The 24,226-nt window shown below is 39.4% G+C and overlaps 1 protein-coding gene across 1 annotated transcript in view; it reads left to right on the plus strand.

Annotated features, from left to right (window-relative positions):
- LOC122792380 (zinc finger protein 84-like) overlaps positions 1-24,226 on the plus strand; it is a 400,930-nt gene that overhangs the window by 74,715 nt on the left and 301,989 nt on the right. The window contains exon 5 of the mRNA XM_044060166.1: positions 5,243-6,652. Within this exon, the coding sequence (XP_043916101.1) occupies positions 5,243-6,652 (1,410 nt within the window). The remainder of the gene's footprint in view (positions 1-5,242; positions 6,653-24,226) is intronic.

The raw sequence follows: 24,226 nt of genomic DNA on the forward strand, positions 1-24,226 counted from the left end.
TTTCAGAGGTAAAATAGTGATGTTTCTCAGTCCCTGAGAAAGTATTATGATTTATTGTAACTGGAATGTCCAGAAGACTTCATCAGACAATTAAATGTTAATTGATTAGTCATTATATAATAGAATTAAAAGAAAAATAGCCAATAAAAACATTTGCATTCTGTTAAAACCAATGACAACCATGAAAACTAAAGGGCTCATTAAAAAGGAAAATCCATGTATAGTAGATGAAATTAAATTTGATTGTAGTAACAATGGAATGTCCAGAACCTACCCAAATTCCTCCTGGTCTTTCAGCTCTGGAGGATGTTTTTTGTCATAGCCTGTAACTTGCCTGTCAGCCAGCCTGATGCCCCCAAGAAAGGGAATAGCTTCTGTAAAGCACCTGAGTCTTTTAATTTTTTATGTAATAATCCCAGTAGATATGACCCAGCAGCTATTGCTTTTGTGAACCCATCTGCTACTAAACATTTGCTTAGTACGTGTTCCTCTCCTTCTGACAAGGATGGGAAAGCTTTCAACAGAGCTAGTGAAAACTGTATTCTTCTGCAACACAGGATTTTCAACTGTCAAGATCGTATGTTAAAGTTTATACTCACCTCTTTTGAGAATGCAAGGAATATCTCGTCATCTGTTTCCTCTTCTGAGGAAAGTAAGCATTGTGTAATTTGGTTATTTTGGTTGCTTCTGTTTCTCAAGTGGCTAATCGCTGCTTAAAATGTGCATATGATTATGCTACTGCCGCTGGAACTGTTGTGGGGAGTTTGGCTTTGTTGTGTTCTCAAAACCTTCCAGAAGATGTCAAAATGAAATTTAGAATTCTGCTTTGGATAGAGACTTAATTTTTGGACCTACTATTGCAGAGGTCTTTAAAAGTGTGATGAGAGAGTTAAGCTGATTTAAGGACTCTATGAGATTTTTCAGCCTTCCCTGTCCAAGTTTGCCGATGGATTTAATGTACCCTCTACAACTGTTTTTAAAAAAGCATAATAACCAGACGTAGAATGATAATACAATAGCAGGAACCCCAAGCCCAAAGGACAGCCTAATAAGTCTGAATGACTGTTTGTAAGATTTTCCTCCCTCTCCACTCTGGCAATTGTTTAATCCTTCCAGAAAGTTTGAGCATCAGTTTCTGTCTTTGGCAACAGATAGTTTCAGACAGATGAGTTTTTATCCATCAAGGGTACAGATGGCAGAGGGTGGATTCCATTTTACCCATCAGATCAAGCTCTTCTTTTCTCTCATGTCATTCAGCATATGCACATTCAGGGAGTGATAGATCCTGTCCTCCCTCCACACTTTGGAAAAGCTTTGGAGACCTGTTCTAGACCATTCCTTTCTGAACCTGTTTATGATATTGCCCAAGTTCAAACTACTGTCACTTAACGACTTATCCCCCCTTATTCTCCATTAGATTTTTTTTTGTTCTAGACCATTCCTTTCTGAACTTGTTTATGATATTGCCCAAGTTCAAACTACTGTCACTTAACTACTTATCCCCCCTTATTCTCTATTAGATTTTTTTAGTAATCTTAGATTTAAATGATACATGCCATTACATTCCTGTAGATCCAAATTTCAGATAGTTTTCTGTATCTGGATCATTTTATCAGTTCTCTATATTACTCTTTGGTCTATCCACTGCTTCAATGGTACTAAAAAGTGTCTAGCTGCTGTGATAGCCTACTGCATACTGCAAGATATTCACATTTTCCTTATTTGGATGACTTTCTTATCTTTGCAGTTTTTTTCTCCAAAGTGTCAGGACCCTCTCACCTTGGAAAGGGTTCTCCTACATAGATTAGGGTTCCGGGAGAGCTTACAAAACTCTTGCTTGACTCTTTTCCACAGGATTGTTCTCCTGTGGTGTTCCTGTCACTTCAGTTCACAGGAAGATCAAGGTTTGTATGTTGACCTTTTCCTGAGTTTTTTCCACTCAGAGTATTGTCTCAGCAAGACAGGATTCTGGGTCTCATAGCATCTATGATTCTTATCACACCTCTTGAAAGACTCCACGTGAGAAAAATGCAGTAGTACCTGAAATCTGTATGGTGCTGACATCATATCCCCTGACCTTTCAGATTCCAGTTTTTGGGTTCTTGAAAAGGGAGATTTTTTTTTTGGTGGCGACAACAAATTTCCAGATCTCCCATTCTCCCTTTTATCTCCATCAAGTCACTCACAGCAGATGTCTATGAAGATAATAGTGCAGGTTTTTGGGAAATCAAAACCTGACCAAAACACACAAATGCAAAAAAGATGTTAGCACTTATTAATTCTGTTACCTCCCCAACTACCTATGGTTCCTGGAACCTTTGCAAGTGTTCACATATACTACCACAGTGATGTGGTACATGAGCAAAAGGAATCCGGTCTTACCCCCTGTGCAGACTAGCCATGTTACCTTCGGATATAGCTTTCTAATACAATCTCACTCTACAGGTGTCTTGCATATAATCAGACTAAAACTGTGTGGCAGACAAGATGAGGAGGACCAGCACAGACCCTCACAAATGGAAATTGAATTGGATGTCTTACAGAAACTGATCCAAGTGTGGGGAACATCTCAAATAGATATTTTTGCCTCCACTCGCAACAGTCAATTCACAAAATTCTGCTCCAGGACTCCATGCAAAAATGCCTGAAAGACGGATGCTTTTTCTTTTAAATGGACCAGAATCTACCTTTTCCATTACTGTCCATGGCTTAAATGGACCAGAATCTACCCTTTCCATTATTGTCCATGGCTTAAATAGACCAGAATCTACCTTTTTCATTACTGTCCATGGCCATTCTGAAGATTCACAAGGTCTCCAGAAAATATTGTGATGACTCCTTCTAGCACAGGGTAACAGTGGTTCTCTGATCTTTCGGAAATGACCAGGGAGAAAATATCACAAGTTTCCTCATAGGCTGGATCTACTCACACAAGACCAGGCTTTTTTATATACATCCCAACCCCAAACATCAACAACTGACTGCCTGGATGATAGAAGTATAATATATTTTTGGCACCTTATATCTGAGGGTGTATAGAAGATATTAATAGAAGCAAGGAAACCTGCTACCAGAAATTCATAGGAAATGGAAAATGTTTTCTAGCCGGCACCAAGAAGTATATTAGCACCCATACCTCCACCATGGTTCATTTATTGGTCTTTTGAGCATGTTTGCCCATGGATCCCCTTTCAATGCAGTTTCATGTGAAAAAGTTTTTGAAAAGGGTGGCTGTTCCTTGGGATCTTAATTTTGTGTTAGAAAAACTAAGTTTAGTTCCATCTGAACCAGCTAAACAGGTTGCCTTGAGGTTATTAATGTGGGAAAGGGTCTTACTTATTGCTCTGACCTCTAGAAGAAGAATATCTGAGTTGCAAGCTCTTATGGTGGGTAAACCTTATCTCATTTTCCACAAATATATCAATACATTGAAAGCAATGCATCGATTCGACAAAAATGCCAAAAATGCATAAAAAAACAAGTGTTTTTGCAGGGGGCAAGCCTCACTGCACCCTCCACTAATTAAATATTGCTAACTATGAGATCACACAACAGGAAGAAATAAGGAAAAACTCCATACTGCATTGTTGGAGATCTCACACAAATAGACAACAACACACCTGCATGCACGCATACAAACACATACACACCCTCACACATATGTATATATTCCCACACATTCCACCACACAGATGATCCATTTTCCCCCCTTGATTCTACATACATTGACCAGATATGTTTAATATCATCCAGAATCAAGTGAAAATCAACCAACTGAACTTCAAATAAATGAAAGGCACCCTGTTAGTATGTTGTACTCTGTAATCTGCATTCATTAAAGACATTGTTGTACTTGATTTCAACGTGCTTTGTATTTCCATTCCCAAATAGATATTTATTTCTTTGTCTGTCTGTTGAAGTTTGACAATTGTGGTGGTCTGATTCAAAATGTCCCCATTTCAGTTCACTGCTTAGGCAGTGCAGAATAGTACACAAAAATGGTATATGGTATCAGAGCCATGGCCTTGAGCTCAATGCCAAAAAGTGCAGTGTCATCCCCTTTGGTAAAAACTCTGTACCCATGAACTACCACATAGGCAGCAATCTACTTAACACCGAATGTGTGATAAGAGACCTTGAGACCCAGGTGGACAGTAGTCTCTGTTTTGATAGTCACATCGCCACAGTAGTCAGGAAGTCCTTCTATGTGGCACACCTCATCATAAAAGGGTTCTCATCCAGGAAAAAAGAGGTCATTGTTCCCCTCTACTCGTCACTCATTAGACCCATTATAGAGTACAACGCCCCTTTTGGAATGTACCTCACAAGACATCTGCAGCAGCTGGAAAGGCCACAGAAGTACCTCACAAAGAGGATTACTGGCCTCAAACAAATGCCCTACACTGACCACCTCAAAAAACTCCAGCTTTACTCTGTAGCATATCGCCTACTCCGAGGTGATCTCTGCCTAACATATTAAGCTATGTCAAACCCAGAGCTGTTGGACATGCTACACTTAAAGAAATCCCAGTCCCTCCGAGCTACATGCTCTAGGGACCTAAACCTTGTCACCACAATAAACAGGACACGCTGGAGGGATAGATTCCTGTCTCAGAGACTTCCTATACTCTGGAACAAGCTACCCATTTATGTCAAGCAAAGTTCTTCACTAGCACTCTTCAAGAAAAATCTTGAGTGGATGGAAAATGGGAAATACACCTCGGGGATCACTTCTTTGTCTCTGCTGGACAGAGGCACAGGAAAATAACTTTCTTGGGTGGCGTAAGCTATGGAACCTTGCTGGCTAAGCTTACGTATGCCCTTGGGCCGGTAGCCTAGTACCTACCTAAGAATAAATAATCATTGGTAAATAGTTAATGTTACAGCAAGACAAAGTTAAGGCTACAATAGTGCGAAAAGTCCTCACACGTCTTGGTGAAGAAAATTGAGGGATATTAAAGTGGTTTTGATTCCTTTTATATATCAGTTGATGACTTTTTTTATTGTAATTGTTCTCTATCCATTTTGTACATCTTACGGGTGATCATTAAGATCCAAATTCTGATAAATGAGTCATAACTGCTGCTTGTTATCTTAAAACTGCAAGAATAAAATAACTTTATAAGCAGACGGTAAATTCTTAGTATTTAAAATGGCTAAACAATAAAGATGTCCTATTATGGGTGAACTATCAGATGTGGTTTTAACCATTGTGACAAAATACTAATTCATCTGTTTTTAGGTGGGAGATCACAACTGCATCAACCAACAAAGAGCCTGCAGCAGTGTGCAAAGCCTGAGAAGGATTCTGACAAACTGCATATCACACCTGTACCCCAGCTTCACTCAGGAGATATATGCAGCGAGAATAATAATCAAAGATGGCCGCTGCATCTCTCAACAGAGAACCTGCAACAATATGCTCAGAATATGAAGGGCTACAAAAAGCTTCATCTCTCTCCTGTACTCCAGCTTCATTCAGGACTTAACTCCAGCCGGATCTTTGAAGGTGACAGTGAAACACCTCAGGTACAACACCTGGCAGTGAACCTGCACCAGTGTGATCAGCCTGCAAAGGGCTCCAACAAGCATCATTTCACTTTTGCACCACAGCTTCATGCAGGATATATCCATAATAATAGCTCTGAAAGTGACAAAAGTTGTAATGCACAGCAAAGTCAAGCAGTATATCAGAGCTCTAACACAGTGGAGAAAATATATAAGTATACAGAATGCAGTAAGAGTTTCTTACAAAGAAACGATCTGCTAAAGCATCAGGAGAATAAGAATTGCACAGGAGAAGCAACATACAAGTGTACTGAATGTGGTAAGTGTTACACAAAAAAAAAATCTCTCCTATGTCATCAAAAGACTCATACAAATGAAAAACGATATAAATGTACTGAATGCAGTAAGTGTTTTCCATTTCGCAATAGCCTCATACAACACCTGACCATACACTCAGGGGTAAAACCATATAAATGTGCTGAATGCAGTAAGTGTTTTTCACAAAGAAGTCATCTGATGCGTCATAAAGTCATTCACACTGGGGCAAAACCGTATAAATGTACTGAATGCACTAAGTGTTTTTCACAGAGTAGTCATTTGGTAAAGCATCAAGCCATTCACAGAGGGGAGAAGCCATATAAATGTACTGAATGTAATAAATGTTTTTCATGTAACAATAGCCTGATACACCATCGGACTATTCACACCGGCATAAAACCATATAAATGTACTGAATGCACAAAGTGTTTCACATACCAAAGAAGTTTAGTATGTCACCAGGCCATTCACACTGGGGAGAAGCTGTATACATGTACTGAATGCAGTAAGTGCTTTACAAATGAACATCAGCTAAAAACTCACCAACGTGTTCACACAGGAGAGAAACCATATAAATGTGCAGACTGTGGTAAGTGTTACAAGGGCAAAAGTAGTCTGCAGTACCACCGAAAGACTCACACGGGGGAGCGACCGTATAAATGTGATGAATGTGGTAAGTCTTACAAAGACAAGGGTGGGCTTCAGTGTCACCAAAGGACTCACACAGGTGAGAGACCATATAATTGTGCTGAATGTGGGAAGTGTTACAAAGACAAGAGTGGTCTTCAGTACCACCAAAGGACTCACCCAGGAAAGATATGCGGAAGTAACAGCTAGAGAAAAGAAACGGTGAGGAACTGTAATATGGAAGTTATGAAGTGGGAGGAGCAACAGCCAGAGAAACTGAGGCAAAATTAAGAAAAGCTCCTAAATGGAAAAGAAAGGGTCAAGATACAGTACCTAACGTCTGGCTAAAAGTGTTAACATCTTTTCATAAAGATTTAGCATTCAGTGAAATTACTTGCGTGTACCTCCCACACACTTACCACTTAACAATGGGGAAAAACAATACTCCTTCTTAAAAGTGAACCAGTGCACCATCCTAAAAATTGTAGACCAATAACTTGTTTTCCGACAAGGCATAAATCTTATATACTGTAGTTGATGTGGACATATTTTATAGCCATTAAGAAAAATGTTTAATCATGGCAGTAGAACAAAAATGTAATGAAAGAAAGTCACCTAGAAAAAAGGGACCATCTGTTGTTAAACAAAGCCGTAATAAAGAGTTGTAAAAAGGGAAAGGTTCTAACTATAGCTTGGGTAGATTACAGAAAGGTATTTGACAGCATCCCACACGTATGGAATATGGAATGGCTAGAGACGTATAAGATGCACACTATATCAATTGATTACATTGCAATGATTAGAAACCGTGGCAAATTATTACCCCAGGTAAATATTCTGGGGGGCAGGTTCTTTGTTACCACAGATTTTTTTTCCTTGATTGTAAGCTGTGTACTTAATATAACCACAATTTCAAATGGTTAAAACTTTTTTTATTTGGCAAAAATGGCATTTGGTCTTAATAAATGTACAAAAACAGCATTTGTCTAAGGCAAAGTGCACCACCAGAAAAGTATCACCCTGAGACAGGAAGGTGATATAAAGGAATGTAAACAAAAGGATGTTGTGTATAAAAATTTAAGGCCTAAATGATGAGTCAGCAGTAAAACGAAAATGAAAACAAAGCTTAGTAAGAATGCTTCACAAGATTAAAGTGAATATTGAAGATTGTCTTCAAATCTGGGAATAAAGTTAAAACCATAAATTAACGTGCTCTTCCTGGTTTTAGTGTGACTGACTAACCCAAAACAGCACTGAATCACTTGAACAAGAAAAAAAATGTTACATAGTTATCAGTTGCTATGTAAAACCATTGCATGACATATTATATATCCCTCATTCTGAAGGAGATATGTACCTCCTAAAAATGGGCTACATCTAGATATGAAGAGAAGAGGGCTAAGATGATATACTTGCTTAATTTAGCAGAAGCATTTCACAGAGGATTGCGAATGGAAATCAAACCAGAAGTCAATGATAATCAGGAAGTGACTAATGTGCTAACTAAACATAGACAAAAGAATAAAAAGAAGAGGCCAGCTGAAACAGAAAACTGGAAATCCTACCAGTAGACTGGCAAATTTAAATGAACTCCTGAAACAACCACATGTCGATCAAGATTTGATGCATGAATGTTTAAGAAGATGTAAATTTTAACCAACAAATGAAAGGCTGTTAATGAAGGTTCAAGATAGTGGGCTTGCGTACACATTGGTTTACAAGGCTTGTTGAAAAAGTGGGAGAAAACTACAAAGTAAAGCTTCTAACTGGAAAACCTTAGGCCAAGAGGCAGTATCCAACCTCTGACTGAAAGTGTAAATGTCTTTGCTGAATGCTTTAGCACTGAATAAAAGTTATGTACTCACATATCCCAAAAAGAGACCAGCCTGGAAAACAACAGGAACAAACATACTCTTGATTAAGAGCAAACTGTGAAGCCATCCTAAGAGCTACAGACCAGTAAATTGTCTTTCGACAATATAGATATCAATTATACACTGGCATTAATGTGGACATAATATATAGTTATAGAAAATTTTTAATCATGGCAGTAGAGAAAAAGATTAAACAAAAAGAATTATCATCAGGAACAAAGTTTCATTTATTTTTAAAGTAATAAAAAGGAGGAACCTATGTGTGGTATGGTTGGATTACAAAAAGCATTTGAGAGCATACCACATTCATGGAATATGGAATACTTACATTATTTATCGGGCAATGCCCTACATTGATCAAAAACAATGACAAACTAATTTACAACTGAGTCTTGATAAACGACAAATTATTATCCAAAGGATAAAAATCCAAAGGGGGATATTCCAGAATGTCATATTGCTCTTAAATCTTACTTACTTGATAAACTTACTTAATAGACTTGGCTACAGTTATGGGTTCCATTCAGAAGACTGAGTTTTCAGAAAGCTGAACTACATATGTTCGAGACCATTTCATTTGTATGGAGATCACCGTACAGTGGGGATTCGGGAATTTACCATATTCCCTACTGTAGCTGGTATGTAAAATGGAGACTTGCCTTTCTACAAAAACACAGATTTTGGTTGTTTTGTCAAGCTTGACTTTTTGGAAAGTCAATCATGTGATCTTGACCACATGAGGTTTGTCTTTCTAGAAAGCTGATCTTCTGACATAGATCCATGGTTACAGCCTAACTGCCAGAACCACCCTTGTTCAAATGCATCTCCTTTATTTTTTGTTGATGATTTAAAATTGGAAAGCTCATCAGACAAGCAAATGAAAGCACAACTACAAATCCTTAAACCTTTCTCCGATGCTGATGATATAAGAATAACGTTTCCTCTTAATAAATGCAAAAAAACAATGTTTATATCAAGAAATCTGCAGCACCAAGCAAATATCATCCTGGGCATAGAATGCAGTGTAAAGGAACTCAAACATAAGGGTGTGTAAAATGTTTGAGAAAAGAGGAACGGACAGCAATAAAACATGAACGAATGTGCCCAAAGCTTAGTAAGGAATACTTTAGAAGATTAAAGACAATATTGAAAAGTGTGTTGCCAACTAAAAGTTCAGGCTATAAATCAACTTGTTCTTCCTGTTCCAACAGCTTTTGTGTGATTGATTGGCCCCCAGAAAACATACAGTCAGTTGGAAAATAAAACAACGCTTATCAAATGATGTATATAAAACAGTGCATGGTAGGGATATATTTTCTTCAGTCTAAAGGAGATATGGAGTTACTCAAAATTGATTACATGTTTAGGTTTGCAATTGTGGGATTTCATATATTATCAGATCCAAACATAGTTGAAGTTCTAAACCATGAAAAAAGTATTACGATGACATCTTTGGTTTGTGTAGAGAAGGATTTCAGAAAGGAGCAGGAATGGGATTGAAACCGATTAAAATCAGGCACCATCAGAAAGTGCCGAAAAGAAATAAAAATAAAAATTGAAAGCACCCCATTATAATGATAACGTTAGTGAACTCTTGGAACAGTTACATGTTGATCAAGATTTCATACATGGATGGTTAGGGGCAGGAAAATTTAAATCAAAAGATAAAAGGCTAATAATGGTTTCTCAAGATAGTGGGCTACATCCATGTTGGTTTACTGAGTCTCTAAAAAAGAACCAGTTGCTTATGTTGGTTGCAGTATGCTTATAGATGGGAGTTTGTATTACAGTAAAGTAAAAACAATATGGCACAACTGTTGCTTTGAAGGTCAAGCAAACACTGCAATATATAAGTAGCTGAGAATTATTGGAAACATGAACCACAAAGCATTACTGACACTGACATTCTGGTCACATGGGTCACCCTATATAGACAGACCATAAAGTAGAAGCAAGGAAACCAGGTATAACAGTCATGGAAAAAAGAACAAACGTATCATTAATCACTGAAATAGCTACACCAAACAATTATAGTCCTACGGACTGAGAAAGACAAAGTCATATAATACAAGGACTTAAAAGCAGTGAATTGTGGGACAAAAAAAAAGTGAAATAGCATAGAGGTTAGAGCTTTCGCTTAGCATGCAGTCATTCACAGTTCGAGCCCAATACAGGCCATTCATTTTTGGGCAGCATGATGCCAGGGCACTTCTATGGGCTAGGCTTGTAAAGGCTCCAAGGCCATTAGCCTAGTACACACCTATGAACCTATGAAAGATACCCAAACAGTTCCAGTTGTAGTAGAATCATCTTGACTAACAGAATTTTCAAGCATACTTAAATATGCTGCCAGTATACACTCCGGACCTGTGTGCAAAAATGGAAAAAGGGGTTATGGATGGATGGATGGATGTGTAACCCCATATGAACTGCAGAAGAAAGCAATTCTGAATACACTGCAGGTGCTGAGAAAAGCACTCTTTGCAAGGATCAAAGACAGAAGCATTACTAATTTAATGAATGTTAATCTTAGCCTAACCAAGGAACATTTTCCTTTGTACTCACAGTATTACAAACACAAAACATTTGGAGAAATTAATAAAGAAATAGCAATAAATAGAATAGAATACTGTGGAACTAAATTAATAACAGGAAAATGCAAACGGGAATTAAAATAAAATGAAGGAAAACTAGAAATCCCACAATTGGACTAGCAGGTATAAACTCCTGGAACAACTTTGTGTTGATTAAGATTTGACATATAATTATTAACTTTCACTTCAGAAGCCTGAATGATCACAAGCTTGAATTGCATACGTTGGGAGACCAAAAACCTGAAATTTCATAAGCCTGAATCCCATAAGACTGAAAATATACAGAACACAAAAAATGACACACAAAAACACATCCAAGACAAAGGATAGCAGTGTTCACCAAGTATGGGCAGGGGGGCAAGTCCCCCTGCACTCCCATGTGGGGGATGTGCCCCCAACCCCCCTGCTAATTAAATATATCAAATCCGCAATTGCACTTTAGTGTAGTGAAGTGCAATCTTGGAGTTGATATATATATATATATATATATATATATATATATATATATATATATATATATACATATGTAGCAGGGGGTGTGGGTGGCGCAGGGGGGCTTGCCCCCCTGCTTATATTTGGTGGAATATAATCTGTTTTGTGTTGTCTTCAGTCAGTATATGTATCTTATCTGTGTTCAGTCTTATGGGATTCAGGCTTTTGAGTTTTCAGGCTTATGAAATTTCAGGCATTTGGTCTTCCGGTTTATGCAATTCAGGGTTGTGATCATTCAGGCTTCTGAAGTGAATCCAATTGTTAAGGTGAGTTGAATTTATACTAAGAGATGAAAAGTTAATAATTCCGACTCCAGACAGTAGAGTTATATATATGTTTGTTTACAATATTTATAAAAAAGTAGCAATAACAGACAAACGCATGCACTTTACTACACAAGTAGGAACAGTTTCACATCTTGTTTCTGGTTGTTGTATTATATTTATGGCCAGGGGTCTATATTCAGAAAGATATTACACTGTGGTAAGACATTGTAGATTGGGAAAACACTTCAACATATGTGCATCTGAAAAGCATTAGAAACATGAACCACAAAGCATTTAAAGAAGAAGTAGTTACATTCACTTGGGATCACCCACTACCAGCACACAAGAAAGACACAAAAAAAACAAGTATGTTACTGAAAAGGTCAAAAGTAATTGATTATTTAAATAGCTACACCTAGTGATTATAGTGTAATGGCCATTAAGAGAGAGAAAGTCGTAAAATACCAAAATATGCAGGCAAAAACTAGAGAAATGTAGGGGTAAAAGAATGTTCATGTGTTCTTAAATATGTTAACAGTTTATGTAACATCTTACAAAATGGAGGAGGAGGAAATTCTGGATTCATTGTAGATGGTGAGAATATACTATTTTCAATAACTTTAGTCTCACCCTGACTCAGGAATGTGGTCCATTGTTGTCACAGTATTAGAAACCCTAAACATTTGGAGAAATTGAAAAGGGGAACAATTGCCAAGTGACCTCTCACTTTTTGTGGAAGGTTTAAAACTCTTCAGCTCATTAGGTAAGCAACTGAAAATGTAGTTTTAAATTGGTAAAACTTTTTCAAATGGTATAAGAACTGAATTCGTTTTTGATAAATACGTGAAAGCAACATTTTATGTCATGAAACTCAAAGTTCAAAGAAAGCACCTACTCAAGATGAAATGTGATATGAAAGAACTTGAGCAAGAAGTAGTATACATATCTGGGAATAAATGAAGGGTCTGTAGTGCAGGGAGAGCAAATGGGAGCAAGGTTTATTATACAGAATATTCTAGAAGAATGAAGGCAATACTGAAAACTGCATTGAAATCCCGGAATGAAGTTCAACATCATATTATGTTTTTGACAAAACTGACTTAGTGTAGAAGGTGTTAGATCATTTGGACAGGGAAACAAGAAAATCACAAGTCCAGATGCTATACCCAGCTTTTTGGCTAAAGGTATTAACAGCTTGGGAACATAATTTATCCCTAAGTAAAATTATGTATGTTCACATTCTGAATGGACCCCAGCCTGTTTAACAGTATGAAGAAACTATAGTACTCCTTAAAACTGAATTGCACATTAATTTGCCTTCTAACAACATAAACATTTGTATACTGAAAATGATCCAGAGTGTCATTTAAATAAAGACCCAATCATTGGAAAAGAGTATAAAGAATGGAAGAGAAGGTCATATGATGAATCTCTTTCCGATACAAGCTACAGTAATAACAAAATGGAATTTGTGCGTGGCATCAATAAATTCTAAAATATACACAAGTTAACTGTACTCCACATTCATGGAGCATAAAAGTTTACAAATGCAAAAAATGCAACATATATTGATGTATTATATACCGCCAGATTATGCAAATGTGGCAACTCATTTACAAAGAAGATACACAAATCAGTAAATTACTGTTATAGTCATAGAAATCCTGTGAGGGATATTCCAGAGTGGTTCTTTATGACCATGGCTAGTTTAACTTGTCCTCAGTCCATTAAACAGACAAACCATTGGGTACAGCTTGATTTCAAGAAAACAAGTTTGCCAAAATATATCCTTTTTTTATGAAGTATTCAAAACAGTACAGCTGACAGGCAACAAAGTACAACTAACCATGGCTAAAACCTTTTTAGGTGATGCAAAAATGACATGTGGGTTTGACAGGTATATGAAAGAAGCATTTAGAGCAAGAAAACTAAGGCATCGAGAAAATATCGTACTGAGAGAGGAATGTGATAGCAAGAAAATATCGTACTGAGAGAGGAATGTGATAGCGAGAAAATATCGTACTGAGAGAGGAATGTAATAGCGAGAAAATATCGTACTGAGAGAGGAATGTGATAGTGAGAAAATATCGTACTGAGAGAGGAATGTGATAGCGAGAAAATATACTGAGAGAGGAATGTGATAGTGAGAAAATATCGTACTGAGAGAGGAATGTGATAGCGAGAAAATATACTGAGAGAGGAATGTGATAGTGAGAAAATATCGTACTGAGAGAGGAATGTGATAGCCAGAAAATATCGTACTGAGAGAGGAATGTGATAGTGAGAAAATATACTGAGAGAGGAATGTGATAGTGAGAAAATATACTGAGAGAGGAATGTGATAGTGAGAAAATATCGTACTGAGAGAGGAATGTGATAGCGAGAAAATATCGTACTGAGAGAGGAATGTGATAGCGAGAAAATATACTGAGAGAGGAATGTGATAGTGAGAAAATATCGTACTGAGAGAGGAATGCGATAGCGAGAAAATATACTGAGAGAGGAATGTGATAGTGAGAAAATATCGTGCTGAGAGAGGAATGTAATAGCGAGAAAATATAGTACTGAGAGAGGAATGTGATAGAAAACAAATGCAACAGTGGTACAGTAAATATCTGGGAATAGATATGAATCAACAATACATACATAAAAAAAAAAAAGTTTAGCAAGTTTATATCTCAGAAAACTGAAGCGAACACTGAATCTGCATTGACGTGTAGGAATAAAGCTCAAGTAAAAATGAATATTTCAGGATTGCAGATGTCCCAGTATAAAGGTACAGGCCTCTAAAGGTACAGGCCTCTAGAAATTGACCAAATGTGTACGTCTGCAGCTTTGAAACTATTTGTTAAAGTCATCCAGTCCAAGCACAGGCTCTAATATGATATGTATTCTCAGGAGAATAATTTCAGAAGATAGTGGGAATAGAAATAAAGCCAGAAGGGGGTGAAAGAAAATGAGCTGAAACAGAAATTACTAAAATGAAAAATAAAGACTGTAATTGTGACCAGAAGAAAATAAAAAAAATGGAAAGCTCAGAGTTACAGTGGTCTGCTGGACCAACCACATGTTGATCAAAATTTAACACACAAGAATAGCTAAGAAGAAATAAAATTAAACCAAAGAATGAAAGACTTGTAACAGCAGCTCAAGGTTACAGTGTTTATAAAGAGCTTCACAAAATATTTAGAAAAAGAAGATGTAAACTTATCAGCAACACAGAATGAGAAATATTTGCATATGTTGTTAGTTGTGATACACTTATGATTAAGGGGCCGTATATTGAAGTACATAGTAATATGGTAAAATTCTTACAATGAAAAGTGTTTAGAGAGAAAGAACTCATGTCCATTATGATAAAACAATGATACTACAGAGGTAAAGAAAGAAAAATTCATGAACAGAAACCAAGGAAATTGGGTACTCATATATTTTACTGTTTCTGATATTTTAATGATAAATTGAGATGTGACATTTTTGATGAACATTAAAATGACTAAAATATGTGAATACTGTTCAGTTTAGTAAAATGCAGATAAATATCCGTAGTGCGGGGCAGGGGTTTGGAGTTCCTTTATTCCAAAGAGATATACAGATTTAATAAAACGTACTTTTGATTTGAAACTGTATATACATGAATATAAGTTGAATTTGACTTATACATTGAAAGAACTAACTTACATTAGTATTAAAATAGTTGATCAGTCCTGACAAAGCCTTTAATCCACCACTGATGTCTTCAGTGACAATATCGGAGCAAGTTTGTAACCAGGGTTTATGAAATTAAGAAATTTAGTAACTAGCCTCCAAATCTAGATGATGTAATTTAGGGCAAAATGAGTTAACAGCTTTGAAACAACGTCAGGGTCGCAGTCAGCTAAACTGTATGGAAACTGTCAACGTGGTAGGGGTATTGATAATGACCCTTGTTGTTGCATAGAAATTGTATTTCTTAAGTTTTAAAGCAATTATTTCAGTAAGAACACCTGTGGAATAGTAGGTTTTCAGAATTGTAATGATATAAAAGCATTGCCAACTCTGTTTAAACCAACGGTGTCAGCTTTATGTTAAATTCTAAGTTTACAAATATAGTGCAAAATGTTACATCCTATGTTAGAGTCACCGATCACATTCTTAAAAAGTTAAAATGACTGCATGGAAGATTTTCGTTTTTGTGCCAGTGATTTATCAGCCTGTCAGAGACTGAATACAGTGACAGAAACTTTAGGAGGTCAATGTGGGGCACAATTTTTATGCCATGATTTCTCCTGGTGAGAAACCTTTTTGGGCATTCCAACGGTTGCAAATGTATGATTAAGTACATACCAAACAGGGCACTGTACTCAATGACAGGTCTGATAAGGGCTGAGTAGAGTGGTGCTATAGCCTCTTTGGACTAGGATACCATACCCTTAGATATAAGTGAGGTAACATAGAATGATTTTCTTGCTATCTTAGTTATATGTTTTTCAAAAGCCAGATTGCTATGTATGATGTCCTTCTATGTCACTGTTGCAATATTCTTTACCATAGGGATCTCCTGTCAAGGATAGCCTAATGTCCAGCCAGTATACCAAAGCCTTTAGACTTTGTATGAGCCGTACATCACACATATGTTCCCCTTTCAGGGCATAGAGCATAAAAGTGACATACAGACGCATTTGCCCAACTTCCTTGTCGCCAGTCTGAATGCCTTCATCATTCATCAGTCTGAATAACCTTTGTTGAGGTGAATACATAGCCGTCAGGTAAGTGACCTGTTGAGGTCTCTTTTTTTCTTTTGGTCTTGTTGTCTTTGGGTTACCTGGAGTTTATGTCTTCAAAGGGAAGAAAATGTCAGCGTGGGAGGCAGATTCCCCATATGATCATCACGAACAGTGTCATTTTTGTTTGGGTGCTTCCCATGACCATACATCCTGTAGCTTTTATAAGGCATTTATGCCTAAGACTGTTAGAAGCTGGTTGTCTTCTCTAGAAATCTATCTAGAGAACCAGAGGCTTAAACTGGTTAGCCCAGGGTAACATGGCAAAATCAATCAACCTGGAGGTACCGTCAAGTAAGAAGTAGGCCAAGAAATCTCCGCTGGATTCCTTGGGTATCCAGCCTCCACCAGACTTTTCACTAGAAGCAGGTGGTAGCTTTGTAGGCTGTCCAATGTCTAATTTGGATTTCTCTGCCATGGCTCTGTTGGAGGCTGGCATGGATCCTTATTTTTGCAAGTCATACAAGGCTTTGCAGGTGTCTGCTGTGAACATTGAGGGGAACTCCAGGTGATTATTTCAAACTGTGGTTGATTATTTCAGAGGGGTTTAGAGGGATTCCATAGATTCTGGTCAGGGAAGAGATTCCAGATACTCTTAATGAATCCTGTCAGAATTCGGAACCTCTGGTGTTTGTTAGGGCTGACGTAATTTCCAAGAAAAAGCTGAAGACTAAGCATACTTCTGTACACCCTAAGGATCCTCAAAGGGAATAGCAAGAGTTTACTCAAGACCTGTTTTATGGGATCACCTACACAAGAATGACAGTGCAAAACGCTGACACCCACATAGCCGACACCACATGGTCGACAATTGAAACAGTGACAACGTAATTACTGCACAAAAAAAGGAAAATAGAGTTTCCTTTTTTTGTGCTAGCAGGGGGACTATGCCCCCCTGCACCCCCCACACACCCCCGTAACTTTAATATACCAACTCTGAGATCACACTACAATGCAGGAATGGAAATCTTTCCAGTCCATACTACAGAGACATACCATTTTCCCATTGTGGAAATTTTGATTGTCGACCATGTGGTGTCGGTTATGTGGGTTTCGGTCTTCTCAGCTGTCGTTCTTCTGTAGGGGACCCATTTAGTGACCCTGAAGCTTCCTCAAGGGGTTTCTGTGCTTGCTACCCTTTGGACTCCAGCTCCTTCCAAAGGTCATAGGGATCATGATTCTTCAGATGAGGATTCAGTCTGATGAAGGGTCCTTGTCTTACTCTTCCCAGATGCCTTCATCTTTGGCTTATGGTTCTGATGAAGATGAGTCCATTAGTTCTGAGTCTCCTTTTGAGGAATTGTTTTCTGGGGACACAATAGCTAGAATGATGGAATGCTTTAAGTGGGATTCTTCTCAGGTATCTGATATCTAGAAAAGGTATTATGAATTGCTTCATTTGGATAACTTCTAAACCTTCTGCAGTGCCTTCTGTGTTGGCTACTTTGTTAGACACCGTTATAGCTTCTTCTGACTCTCCTAATTCTGAGACATCTGTTCCAAAGAAACCTGACAGGTTCTATTAGGTTCCTGAGGATTGCCAGTTTTTATTTAAGTGGTCTTCTGCTGACTGTGCTGTGCTACCAGTCTTCTCTAACAGACCTCCTAAGCTTTTGCCTTCTTCCGAGCTTCTGCTTTTCAATAAGGATTGTAGGGCAATGGAAAATAGAGGACTGATAAGTTTTGTACTGCTTCTACTTCGGCTTTTCATGCCATCAATTCCCAGACCCATATGGTCAGATATGCCCTGGCCTTGATTGCTCAGGCTAGTCAGGTTATTTCTGATCTCCCTGATTCTGAAGGTAAGTCTTCTGCTTTATCTATTTTGGCTTCTACCTCTCAGGTGGCTCACCACTCTATCAAGTGCAGATATAATGCTGCTGATGCCTGTTCCAGAGCTGCTGCCTTTGGGTGTGTCATGAGGTGTTACTCTTGACTTTTGTCTGAAGTCCTTACCTGAGGACATTAAGGCCAAATTGTTGGATGCTACTTTGGATAAAAAAAAACTTTGGGGGGGCTGCTGCTATGTTTAGCTCTCTTCAAGAAAAAGGTAATGCTTTCAAGGATGTTAAACATATTTTTGTCTCTCCTATGCCTACATTCCAGAGGAACTACCCTACTAGACCTGCTGACAGACACCCTCATCAGACCACTAAAGGCAGGAACAGTGGTAAGCGAGCTGCTCCTGCTATTTCTTCTCCGGTTGCTGTGGCCTAGAAGCTTCCTTTATCTGACAGGCCTGCTTCTGTTTGACATCTACCCCCCCAACCCCTTGGCCAGGTTCCTTTGTCCCTTCGTCTCTCTCTGTCTTCCAAACTGGCATCTCATCACCTAAGATTACTGGGGGTCGATGTGTCATCTGTCAGGGTTACTTCATGGTATGGAAGTCTCTCCCTCCTTTTTTGGAGAAATTCCCCAACCTACTCTGGAACAAATTCCTCATTTGTCAGAGATCCTTGGGTCCCTGGTGAAACAGAGAACTATTCAGCCTGTCCCTTGTTCCCAAGCAGGAAAGGGTGTTCCTGTTTCCTCGAAAGGAGGGCACTTGGAAATTTATTTTGGATCTCTCCCTGCTCAGCACCTTTCTCAAGGATGTTCTTCATGTTTCACTGTTGCAGTCATTACATTTGGGGTAATCCTGCTGGCAGGTTGCCTTCAGTTGGCCTGACTTCCAAAGTCTTGGGTCCTGTGTCGATTGCTGTCGCCCCCTTCCCTGATGTCAAGTCATCAGGGGTATAAAAGATGTAACCGACACCATTTTCACCAGTCTTTCTTGCTACGTGGTGCACGAAGCAGAAGCAGTTCGCAAGTGCTGGTCGGCCGACTCCTAAGATTTTTGTGTTCGAGTTTCAGATCCAAAGTCTTCATTAAAAGCTAAGTACCCCGTTGGGGAAACTTTTTTCTTGCTCCAGGCCGATGTCAGAAAAAGTTAGTAATTATATTCCTTGTGGGAAGCAAATACCTCATAAGGACTTTCATTCTTATTGTATTGCTTGCCTAGGCCCTGACCACGACGTTTCAAGTTGTCGGTTTTTTGCTAGATTTAACCAATGCACTATTAAGTGTTGGTACGATTTTGCACTAAGCTATTTTGGGCGCAGATTTAATTACACAATGTCATTGGGTAGCCGTCCAACTACCGGAGTTCACAAAAAGCGCAAAGAAAAAGAAAAAGACAGGCAACCAAGGTCCAAAATCGATGATGAAGCTTCTCCTAAGCCAGTCGCAGGTTCGCCGGTTCTCAGTGAGATGCTTTCTCAGCCCCTGACGCCTGCTACTTTAGAGTCGCAGGCCACTACCAACTCCCACGTGGAGTCGGTCAGGCCGCTGGAAACTGAAGGTATTGGAACCTCAGAGACTATTCCCTCAGATGGGTCTGGAGCCGCTGAGCAGGTATCGGCTTCTGAAGGTGTTTTCAGACCTAAACAATTATACATTAAACCAACTACAGCTTCAAAGGCAAAGACTAAAGCACCTTTAAAGGCAAAGAAACAAGTTCATCAGCCACATGGACAGGTCTCCATGCCCCAAAAACAGATGCTCAAAATGGCCGAAGACTTAATTACCTTGATCAGGGGTTCCCATCCCCCTCCTGATAAGAGGCCTAGGCAAGAGACAGACTATGAATCTTCAGATCAGGTTTCCATTTCCTCAGATTCCTCTTCTGATCAGGAATATTCTCTTTCCCCCATGAGGATTTTGATGCTGAAGAGTCTATTTCTTCAGCTTCTCCTCCTGAGGACTATTCCTTTGGGGAAACCTTGCATACCATGAGGGAGCATTTCCACTGGGAGAGCCAGGATTTTTCAGAATCTAAAAAGAGGCTCAGTGACTTCCTTCTCCTACCTCAACACAGGCCTGTAGCTATTCCACCTGTGTTAGACATTGTAGATGATGTGTTTTCAGAGTCTAGTCTGACCCCCTGACTCCTTACCTCCAGCTCCTGTTAAGCCTGACAGATACTACAGGGTTCCTGACTCTCATAAATTCCTTTTCAAAAACCCTGCTGCAGACCCAGAAACTATTTCTCAAGCTCCCAAAGGGGTTCAGGCTTCCACTGCAAAAATCCCTACCCCCTCTGACAGAGATTCTAGGGAACTGGATAGATGGGGCAAAAAGATTTACACATCTGCTACCTTGGCTATAAGGGCCTTAAACTGCCAGTTTTATATGCTCAAATATCAGCAATATGTCATGACACTGCTTAAACAGAAAATGTTGGTAAATTCTGAATGTGCAGAAAACAAAGAAATTCAGGATTTATTGCATGCAGCTGAACAAGTTGGAAAGCATACTTTGCAATGTGGATTTGATTCTCTGGAGGCCTCCTGCAGGGCCGCTGTTATGGGTTCTGTAATTAGGAGGCATGCTTGGTTAAAGGAACAAAATCTGCCTGATCATGTCAAAGCTAAAATATTAGATGCACCATTACAGCATGATACCTTGTTTGGTGTTAAGGCAGAAGAGGTGTTAAAGAAAATGGGGAACAAAGCTAAATCTATGCAAACGGTCAAAGATTTTTTACAAGTACAGCCACCTAGGTTTAACAGACACTGGCCTACAAAGAATTGGTCCTTTCCAGTGTCAGACAGACCTCAAAGAGGCAGATCCAGATGCCCTAGAGGCAGATCCCAGCCGCAAGGTTCATACAGCTCTAGGCAATGGGGTGCCTCTACCTCCAAAAGTGGAGAAGACAAATCACAACCATACAGGAAACAGTACCAATGACTTCCCCCTGCCTGCGCCAAGCACTTGTCTACTGGCAGCACCCTTAGGGGGAAAAATAGCACTTTTTTCTCAAAATTGGCACATTATAACCCAGGACAAATGGGTTCTAGACATAGTGTCACAAGGCTACAAGTTTAACTTTCATACCCTGCCAAGGGCAAGCGGTTGGTCAGACCTGTCAAAAAATCAATGGGCAGAGGCTCAAAAACAAGTCTCATCCCTCATGGACATGGGGGCTATTCAACAAATGCCACAGCAAGAGCAGGGACAAGGATTTTCTTGGTACCCAGAAAGGACAAAACATGGAGACCAATACTGGACCTATCTATTCCAAACACTTTCCTGGATATACCAAAATTCAAGATGTTGACCTTGCAGCAGCTTCTGCCCATCCTGGGCAGACAGGCTTAGCTCATCACTTTAGACCTAAAAGAGGCATACCTGCATGTCCCAGTCAGACAATCATGCAGAAGATACCTCCAGATTCAAGGCTGGTTCAAAGCATTACCAATTCTCTGCACTGCCCTTTGGCTTATCTACTGCACCCAGGGTCTTCACAAAGTGCCTGGCACCAGTAATTGCTTTCTGCAGACAAAGAGGAATACAAATATATCCTTACTTGGACGACTGCCTCATTCAAGCAGAGAACAAGGACATTCTACTAAAGCATCTGGCGTTTGTGAAAAGAGTTTTAACATGCCTAGGGTACACAGTCAATGAAAAGAAATCAAAAGTATTGCCCTCTCAAGAGATAATATTCCTGGGTGCAAGCTTAAATACAACTGCCCAGATGACTTATCTCACGCCAGACAAACAAAGGCAACTGACTACCTATTTCAAGGAAATGGCAACAAAGGCCCAGTTATCTGCAAGAAAAATTCAGCAGGCTTTGGGCTTCATGGCATCCTGCATCCTACTTATTCCATATGTAAGACTGCATATGAGGAAACTTCAGTGGTACCTAAAAAGTGTCTGGACACAACATTGCCACAGTCTGGAAACAATGATTACTCTCATTCCCTGCCTACAACAGGAGTTTCAATGGTGGGCAAAGGCTTGTCACCCAAACAAGGGACAGCTATTCTCACTACCCCCAGCCAGGCAGAACCTAACAACGGATGCATCAGATTATGCCTGGAGAGCCCACATGGCAGGAAAAGGCATTCAGGGCACCTGGTCCACAAATCAAATGCATCTACATATCAATCAAAAAGAGATGCTAGCTGTTCAAAATGCCTTGACAGCCTTCAAGGACCTAATTCATCTGGGACAACTACTGATAAAGACAGACAATACCACTGTCATGTGGTACATAAACAAGCAGGGGGGGCACACATTCTTACCCCCTTTGCAGACTAACCATGACTTTATGGGACACAGCATTGACTTACCAAGTTCATCTGCAGGCACAGTTCCTGCCAGGAAAGGACAATACTCTGGCAGACGAACTAAGCAGAAACCTCATGGATCTCCACGAGTGGCACTTGGATCCACAAGTCTTCAGCTTGATAACAAAGAAATGGGGATGCCCGGACATAGATCTATTTGCCTCCCCTCACAACTATCAACTAAAAGGATTCTGCACAAGGACTTATCACAGACAAGCATGGAAAGTGGACGCCTTATCTTTTGACTGGAAAAACCTATCAGTATATGCCTTTCCTCCAATGCCTCTCCTCCTCAAGGTACTCCTAATGGAGAAACAGGAGAAACCAAAAATGATTCTGATTGCCCCAGACTGGCCCCGCCAGTACTGGTACCCAATCTTAAGGAACTTGTCTCAATGCCCAGCCTGGACCTTGCCTCAAATACCTCATCTACTGTCCCAACAAAACAATCAGATTCTGCACAGCCAACTTAGGACTCTAAACCTGGCAGCATGGCGGCTAATGTAGCCATACAAAGCACACCTATCAGTAAAGCTGTGATGGATGTCAATTTGGAAGCCAGAAGGCCTAGTACTAGAAAATCCTATGCTGGAAAATGGAAGAGATTTTGTGCTTGGAACCAAGCTCAAGGAACTGACACAGCTGTACCAAATATTTCTCAGATTTTGCAATACTTAACTGAGATGCTGGACAAAATTCATGCCTCTGCCATTTCGACTCATTGCAATACAGAGCCACCACTCTTTCCTCATCCTTTATTCAGGCAGTACCTCAGAGGAGCCAAAAATTTAAGGCCTCCAAGGAGATCGCCAATGCCTGCATGGGACCTCAATTATGTCTTGGAAAAACTCACCCTACCTCCTTTTGAGCCAGCTGCTACTGCGGATATAAAGTTTTTATCTTGGAAAACAGATCTGCTCCTAGCAATAACTTCTGCAAGATGAGTGTCAGAGCTACAGGCTCTCATGGATGTGGAACCTTTTATCATTTTTTATCCAGACAGGGTCTCTCTGAGGACAAACCCTACATTAATGTCTAAGGTGGTGTCCAGTGTAGTCCTTAAACAAACTATTAATTTACCAACTTTTTATCCAAATCCACAGAACAAGGGGGAGAAAATTCTGCATTCTTTGGACGTACACAGACAACTTAGATTCTATATAGACAAAACTAAAGTTTTCAGAAAGACAGAACAATTACTAGTGGCATATGCTGCAGGATCACAAGGAAAGGCCATCTCCAAGCAGACTATTTCAAAGTGGATAGGTCACTGCATTTGTTTCTGCTACTCTCAGCATGGCAAGCCAGTGCCTAAGGGCATTAGGCCACATTCAACCAGAGCTGCAGCCACTTCTGCAGCCTTTCTCAGGGGAGTACCAACCAAAGACATTTTAGAGGCTGCTACTTGGAGTTCAGTGCACATATTTACAAAGCATTACAATCTGCCAATTTTCTCTAAATCCAGAGCAGGCTTTACCACTGCAGTTCTGCAAGGCCTCATATCCACTCCTAATGTTGTTTCGCTCCAGCCCCCCAACCATAGCTTTGGGTCTCTACCCAAATGTAATGACTGCAACAGTGAAACACGAAGAACATAGTACAGTTGTGTACACTTACCATAAATGTAGATGTTCGAGTGTATTCACTGTTGCAGTCCAGGTTACCCAC

This window comes from Protopterus annectens, chromosome 1.part2, assembly GCF_019279795.1.
Source record: "Protopterus annectens isolate FY-2018-M chromosome 1.part2, PAN1.0, whole genome shotgun sequence".
Classification (NCBI taxonomy): domain Eukaryota; kingdom Metazoa; phylum Chordata; order Ceratodontiformes; family Protopteridae; genus Protopterus; species Protopterus annectens.